The sequence below is a fragment of the Lipotes vexillifer genome, unplaced genomic scaffold, assembly GCF_000442215.2.
Source record: "Lipotes vexillifer unplaced genomic scaffold, Lipotes_vexillifer_v1.1 scaffold225, whole genome shotgun sequence".
Lineage (NCBI taxonomy): Eukaryota > Metazoa > Chordata > Mammalia > Artiodactyla > Lipotidae > Lipotes > Lipotes vexillifer.
The window spans coordinates 1,759,526-1,767,456 of record NW_006787630.1 but is presented as its reverse complement, the minus strand read 5'-3'; the positions used below and the strand labels follow the sequence as shown (position 1 = coordinate 1,767,456).

Sequence of the window (7,931 nt, the reverse complement as noted above, 5' to 3'; positions counted from 1 at the left end):
CTCTTTCTTCCTGGGATGCGCCGGGTCTCCCTTGTCAGGGCCCTGCGTGCTGGGTCCCAGCACTGCCCCGAGCTTCTGGGGACCCTGCAAAGGAGTGGTCTGTGGGGGCACTGTTCAGGCAGCTACACACAGGGATTTCATCAGAGGGACATGGGCTCATCCACGAAGGGCCTGGCCCCGGGGCCACCTCCCGCCGGCCTACTGCTTCTCTGGTCTTCATGGGATGGGTTTTTTAGGGATCTTTTCAAGATCCTCTCCTGCCCCACCACCCACCTGTCCACAGACGAAGATGTACGGACAGGAGGGCAGCTGGGTGATGGCCCGGGGCAGTGGACTGACCACCACGTCCTCTCATGGCGCCCCCATGTGACAGAACCCCACAGCTGACGGACAGACAAGTGCCCTGGGGGAGCGCCCAGGCCCTGGGTCGGGGTGCCGGGGGCCCTGAGGGGTGGCATCCACCACGAGGCCCCATCTCAGATCTGGGCCCTGGGGGGGCCACAGCTCCTCACATAACCTTAGCCACTACGCGTCAGGGAGGACACTGAACTCCCCACCCTCCTCTGGGACCCCTGGGGCCCCCCAGTTCACACGGAGATGGCAGAACCAGAGGGGTGGGTCCCACCAGTTCAGCCTGATGGGGGAGGCAGTGAAGCAGGGTCGCCAGAGGAAGGAAGGGAGGATGGACGGAGGGCCCTCGGGGGCTGGGCCCCGCAGGAAGTCCAGTCAGGGCTCCTCAGGGCGAGGGGCATGCGCACAACCCGGACCCCACCCTCGGGGAGGGGCCTGTGCCTGGCTGAGGCAGCCCCACCCCCTGGGCAGGCTGTGTCCCCCGGGGTCTCTGGGTGCCAGGCGTGCCTAGGCCGCGGAACAGAGAGCCTGGACCCTGGCTCCGGGACCAAGGGGCCAGGTGTCAGGTGAGGTGCGCCAGGCCAGGTGTCGAGCGGAGACCCCGAGGCCCCGGGGAGCCGGGTCAGCCCAGGGAGGTGGCGGCCACGGTGCCCGGCAGAGCCACCTGACCCACGTGGCTGACTTCCTGCTCCAGCTCCTCGCGTGCCCGCCACAGCTCCTCACGTTGCTGCTTCAGCTGGGCGCCCGCGCGCCACAGCCGCTGGTTCGTGGCCACGTAGACCCGGCTCTGCTGGTAGAGCTGCTCCCGCTGGGCCTCAGTGTCCTCGGCCCTCCCAGAGGGGGCTGGGGGGTCTGGGGACAGGACACGGCAGCATCACTGCCCGCTGGCCACACAGGGGACTCAGTTTACCCCCCAAAGAAAGCAGTGGACCGAAGGGGACAGGTCACAGTAAAGGCCAGACTCCACTGTCCCTCGGCCCCACCTGGGGGTGGGCTCCAGCTCCTGGAAAGGGCCTTGACCCTGACCATGAGCCGGCCGGCCTCACCTGTGCTCTCAGCAATCAGGGAAGTGAGAGGAGGCCAGGAGGGCATGGACGCACATTTCCCAACGACCACGCTTCCTAAAGGGCGTGGCGGGGGGATGGGGGGACCAGGGCAGGAAAAGCACAGGTTTCAGGGCCACCTGGAGATACGTCAAGGTCCCCTCCGCTCTGCCTGGTTGTCTACAAAGAGGCCCAGAAACGCTGGCATTTAACTAAAAATCACTTTATCTGCTTTAGTAACAAGGTGGGAAAGGCCAGACAGTGCACACGGAGGCCAGGTATGGTCCTAGATGTGAACACAGGCCGGCAGGGGAAGCCCCTCGCCCTCGAGTGGCCCCGGCACTGCTCATGGGGGAACTGGGCCCAGGATCCTTAAGTTGGGGCTCAAGTGGCCTCTGAAGACCCAGCCGCAGGCCAGGGATAAATACAGCTCCTGTTCCTTGGGCTGCCCCGTCCAACACGACGTTCCAAGTTATGGAAACGCCCTCCGGCTGAGCCACCAGGGGCTCCTGAGCCCTTGAAATGTGGCTACATGGAACAAAGAACGGAATTTTTTATTTTACTATTAAGAAAAAAAAAATTGTCCCACAGCCACGTGTAAATCAGTGAAGTTAGAACACTCCCTCACACTATACACAAAAATAAACTCAACATGGCTCAAAGACTTAAATATAAGATATGACACCATACAACTTCGAGAAAAAAGCACAGGCAAAACATTCTCTGACATAAATGGTACCAATATTTCCTTAGGTCAGTCTCCCAAGGCAACAGAAATAAAAGCAAAACTGGGACTTCCCTGGTGGTCCAGTGGTAAAGAATCTGCCTTCCAATGCAGGGAACGAGGGTTTGATCCCTGATGGGGGAACTAAGATCCCACATGCCGCAAACTACTGAGCTTGCGCGCCTCAACTAGAGCCCGTGTGCCACAAACTACAGAGCCCACGCACCCTGGAGCCCGTGCGCCACACTAGAGAGAAGCCCGCGTGCCTCAATGAAGATCCCATGTGGCACAACAAAGACCGAACGCAGACAAAAATATATAAATAAATGAATAATGGAAATAAAATAATAAACAGATGGGACTTCATCAAACTCACAAGCTTTTGTACAGCAAAGGAAACCATCAAAGCGAAAAGTCAACCTATGGAATGAGAGAAAATATTTGCAAATGATGCGACTGACAAGGGCTTACTCTCCAAAATATACAAACAGCTCATACAACTCAATCAAAAAAAAACAAAACAGCCCAATCGAAAAATGGGCAGAAGACCTAAACAGACATGTCTTCAAAGAAGACATATAGATGGCCAACAGGCACATGAAAAGATGCTCAACATCGCTAATTATTAGAGAACTGCAAATCAAAACCACAATGAGGTATCAACTCACACCAGTCAGAATGGCCATCATTAAAAAGTCTACAAACGGGGCTTCCCTGGTGGCGCAGTCGTTAAGAATCCGCCTGCCAATGCAGGGGACACGGGTTCGAGCCCTGGTCCGGGAAGATCCCACGTGCTGCGGAGCAACTAAGCCTGTGTGCCACAAGTACTGAGCCTGCAAAGCACAACTACTGAAGCCCGTGTGCCTAGAGCCCGGGCCATCACAATGAGAAGCCCATGCACTGCAACGAAGAGTAGCCCCCACCCGCCACAACTAGAGAAAGCCTGTGCAGAGCAATGAAGACCCAACGCAGCCAAGGAAAAAAAAAGTCTACAAACAATAAACACTATGGAGGCTCCTCAAAAAACTAAAAATAGAGCTACCATATGATCCAGCAATCCCACTCCTGGGCATATAGCCAGACAAAACTCTAATTCAAAAAGACACATGCACCCCAATGTTCAGAGCAACACTATTTACAATAGCCAGACATGGAAACAACCTAAATGTCCATCAACAGATAAATGGGTAAAGAAGATATGGTGTGTGTGTGTGTATACACACACACACACACACACACACACACACACACACACACACAATGGAATACTACTCAGCCATAAAAAGGATGAATAATGCCATTTGCAGCAACATGGATGGACCTAGAGATTATCATACTAAGTGAAGTAAGTCAGAAAAAGAAGGACAGAAACTATATATCACTTATATGCGGAATCTAAAATATGACCCAGGGCTTCCTTGGTGGCACAGTGGTTAAGAATCCGCCTGTCAATGCAGGGGACACGGGTTCAGGCCCTGGTCCAGGAAGATCCCACACGCCGTGGACCGGCTGGGCCCGTGCACCACAACTACTGAGCCCGCGCTCTAGAGCTCATGCTCTGCAACAAGAGAAGCCACCTCAGCGAGAAGCCCGTGCACTGCAGCGAGGAGTGGTCCCCACTTGCTGCAACTAGAGAGAGGCCCGCATGCAGCAACGGAAACCCAGTGCAGCCAAAAATAAAATAAATAAATTAAAAAAAAAAAAACACCATTCACTTTATAGCAGTACACCATATATACTCAATAAATATTTGTTAATCAATACATATTTTAAAATTTTTAAAAATAAAAAAAATAAAATAAGGGGCTTCCTTGGTGGCGCAGTGGTTGAGAGTCCGCCTGCTGATGCAGGGGACACGGGTTCCTGCCCCGGTCTGGGAAGATCCCACATGCCGCGGAGCGGCTAGGCCCATGAGCCATGGCCGCTGAGCCTGTGCATCCAGAGCCTGTGCTCCACAACGGGAGAGGCCACAGCAGTGAAAGGCCTGTGTACCGAAAAAAAAAAAAAAAATTACCCAAATTGGACTTCCCTGGTGGCCCTGTGGTTAAGACTCCACACTTCCACTGCAGGGGGCATGGGTTCGATCCCTGGTCGTGGAACTAAGATCCCACATGCCAAACAGCGTGGCCAAAAGAAAAAGAAAAGAAAAAAAACAACCCAAATGAGCTTATCTACGAAACAGAAACAGACTCACAGATATAGAAAGCAGAACTGTGCTTGCCAAAGGGGAGGGGGGGGCGAGGAAGGGACAAACCGGGAGTTTGGGATTAGCAGATGTAAACTATTATATACAAAATGTATAAACAACAAGGTCCCACTGCAGAGCACAGGGAACCATATTCAATATCCTGTGATAAACCATAATGGGAAAGAATAATAATAAGAATGTATATGTATGTATAACTGAGTCACTTTGCTGTACATCAGGAGTTAAGAAAACATTGTAAATCAACTATACTTCAACTTTAAAAAAAGACACAAAGACAAACCAAAAACAAACAACAACAACAAAAAACAAAGCCCCAAAGCGTTTCTCACTTTCTATCGTCCCACAAGCCTTACATATTGAATGCTTCTACCCACTAGAATGGCCCGAGGGCAGGCAGGTTTTCTCCCCGCCCCCCCCCCCGCCGCCTTGGCCACGCCCCGCAGGAGGGATCTGAGTTCCCCGACCCGGAAGCGAACCCGTGGCGCCTGCAGTGGAAGCGCCGAGTCTTCACCATTCGACCGCCAGGGAAGTCCCAGGCACTTCCATCTTTTTTGATCACCTATCCACCTCAGTGCTTAGACCGGAACCTGACCCACAACAGGTTCTTAATGAAGGTTTGTTGAATGAATAAACGAACCTCACAGAGTGGAACACGAAATTCACCCTACAACTGTATGACTGATGTGCTACCAACCTTCTGAACAAGGGGTGGGCACACGTTTTCTGCAAAAGGCCAGACCTACGTATTTTGGCACTGCAGGGCCAGACAGTCTCCGTCCTACTACTTAACTTTGCCAGTATGTCTTAAAGGCAGCCAGGCGCTTCCCCCGCCCCTTCCTGCTGCGGTCTCTGGGCCGCCTCTCCCCCGTCCGACCTGGGCTCCCCCTACCTTCCCGGGCCACGGCGGTAAAGACTAGGTCCTCGGCGGGTGCCCCCCGCACGTCTTCCAGGATCTGCTCCACCGTGGGGGGCGCCGGGCGGGTGGGCAGCACCACGCGCTTCTTGGCCTTGGAGCCCATCCCTGCAGGTGGGAGAAGGGAGCATGGACCGGGCCGTTCCTGCCGCCCAGCAAAACCTACACGCGCTCCGGAACCCCGCTCCCGGGGAAGCCCGTCCTACCCCGCTCCTCCCAGGGCCGAACAGCACAGGGCCAGGGGGTTCAGCCTCCGTCTCCACCCACGCCCCAGCTTCCCGCTGAAGCTCCCAGTGCGACCGCCACCTCACCTGGCGGAAAGCCTTCAGCCCGCAACCGCGGCCCGTGGCCACTTCCGCTTCCGGTTGGCGCGCGGACCCACCCTACAGGCCCGTGACGCGCACTTCCGGCCTCCTCCGGCTCCCGCCTGCCGCGAAGCCACGCCCCTCTTAAAGGGGCCGGGCCCGCTAGGGTCCGGGTACCATCTGAGCAGCGAAGTTGACTGGACCAGAACTAATAAGGACGCGATATCATCCTCCCCGCGCCGGGCCTGGAAGCCCAAGGGGTGGGCGTAGGGTCCAATCCCGGCTCTTCTCGCTGCCTAACAAGGCATCCGAAGCCCGGTTTTCTGCAAAAGGGGGACACGGCCCCCAATGTGGCTGTCGTGGGAATAAAGTTACTGTGCAGCCCACGCCAGGTGGCGGGCGGACAGCGAGCGCTCCGTGAATGCCAGCTGCGCTAGCCCCAGCGAGGTGGCCAGGGGCGTAGCACGCGCGTCTGGTCCGGCCTCCCAGATCCCCGTCAGGGTCACCTCTCCTGTCTCTAAAACCCCCTCCCCACCGGGGTGGGGGCGTAGCGCTGGACGGTGATCTTGGCCCCTCCCCTCTTGGGTAGCTTGGGAAGACAGGCTCAGAGCCCAGGGAGGTTTTTGCGTTTCTAAACAACTTTATAAAAAGTAATTTACAGGGAATTCCCCGGCGGTCCCTTGGTTAGGACTCTGCGCTCTCACTGCCGAGGGCTTGGATTCAATCCCTGGTGGGGGAACTAAGCTCCCACATCCCAGAAGACGCAAGGCGCGGCCAAAAAAAAAAAAAAAGCAATTTACATACCATAAAGTCCACCTGTTTAAAGTGTACAAGTCAATGGTTTGAGAATATATATAGAGACCTGTTCTGGACGTTTCACATCAGTGGAATCACACACCGTGTGTCCTTTTATGCCTGGCTTCTCTCACTGAGCATTGTGTTCTCCAGGTCCATCCATGTCGTAAGGAGTGTCAGTGCTTCACTCCTTTTCATGGCTGAGTGATGTTCCCATGTGTGGATGGACCACACTGTATCTATTCATTCACCTGTTAATGGATATTTAGGCTGTTTCCACATTTTGGCTGCTGTGAATCATGCTGCTGTGAACATCCTTGCACAGGTTTTTGTGTGAATGTGTCTTTAGTTTTCTTGGGCACGTACCTGGCAGCAGAATCACTGAGTCCTACAGTAACTCTATGTTTAATTGTCTGTGGAACTATTTCCCAAAGTGGCTGCCCCAAGATGGCATGTTCTGGGCACTTACTATGTGCCAGGCGGGAAAACTACCTCTTTGGATCCTTGAGAGTATTTGGTGAGGCAGGTGCCAGGCTTAATGCTGTTGCACGGGTGCAGCCACCGAGGCTCTGAGAGGGAGGCCAGGTGCCTCTAGACACACAGACTGGAGCTAACTTCAGAACTAGGGGCTGAGCTTGGTGGGACTCTGGGGGCCGTAGGCAGGACTCGGAGAGCAGCTGGCTGTCTCCCCTCCCTCACTAGCCACCTGCTTCCATTGGGTCCAGCTGCAGCCCTAGACAGAGCCTCATTCCCTTCATGGCTTGAGGCTGGCCAACCTGGGCCTGGTGGCCAAGGAGATTCTCAGGGGCCCAGGGCCACTGGATACCGGGGCTGTCTCTGGGGCTCCTGAAACAAACCAGGACCGCCCCTTGGAGTTTAAGTGAAGCCAATGGTCAAGGCACAACCAGCCTCCACTTCCTTGTGGAAATCGCCTCCCTGCTCTGAAAATCAAGAGGAACATGTCCCCACCCCACTGGTGTGTGTGAGGACAGAGGAGGAACTCTTACTAACTCCATCCATGCCTTACCCCACCCCCACCCCCCACCCCTGCACCTCAGGATCCTCCTTCTGTTCCAGAGAGGTGGAGAACCCATTTTCCAGATGAGGAGGTCGAGGCCTGAAGGAGTAAGATCAATGTACCCCAGTTTATAATTCCCTCAGCCTCCCGACGACCTCAGAAAATAGACAAAGGTGTAATTACTGGAAGCTGGTAGACAGGCTGAGTGGATGGAACCCTGCGTGAATTGTCCTTTGCAAATTGCACTTCTGTTAGTTCTCCACGTTAAAGAGAAACTCACACATAAATATGGAAGAGGAGGGCTTCCCTGGTGGCGCAGTGGTTAAGAACCCGCCTGCCAATGCAGGGGACACGGGTTCAAGCCCTGGTTCAGGAGGATCCCACATGCCGTGGAGCAACTAAGCCCGTGCGCAACAACTACTGAAGCCCACGGGCCTACGGCCCGCGAGCCACTACTGAAGCCCGCGCGCCGCAACAAAGAGCAGCTCCCACTTGCCGCAACTAGAGAAAACCCACACGCAGCAACAAAGACCTGACACAGCCAAAAATAAATTAAAAAAAAAAAAAAAAAAA

General features: G+C 54.7%; 2 protein-coding genes across 2 annotated transcripts in view; both read right to left on the bottom strand.

Annotated features, from left to right (window-relative positions):
* Positions 1–973: 973 nt before the first annotated feature.
* On the bottom strand, positions 974–5,346 carry CUNH19orf25 (chromosome unknown C19orf25 homolog). The gene is made up of 2 exons (XM_007460384.1): positions 5,217–5,346; positions 974–1,203 (listed from the first exon to the last, which is right to left on the bottom strand). The coding sequence occupies exons 1-2, from the start codon at positions 5,344–5,346 to the stop codon at positions 974–976; spliced, it is 360 nt and encodes a 119-aa protein (XP_007460446.1).
* Positions 5,347–5,565: 219 nt separating this feature from the next.
* Positions 5,566–7,931, bottom strand: part of PCSK4 (proprotein convertase subtilisin/kexin type 4) — a 9,265-nt gene continuing 6,899 nt past the window's right edge. Inside the window, exons 16-17 of the mRNA XM_007460440.1 lie at positions 6,081–6,134; positions 5,566–5,790 (exon numbers count right to left, since the gene is read on the bottom strand). Coding sequence (XP_007460502.1) covers positions 5,566–5,790; positions 6,081–6,134 — 279 coding nt within the window. The remainder of the gene's footprint in view (positions 5,791–6,080; positions 6,135–7,931) is intronic.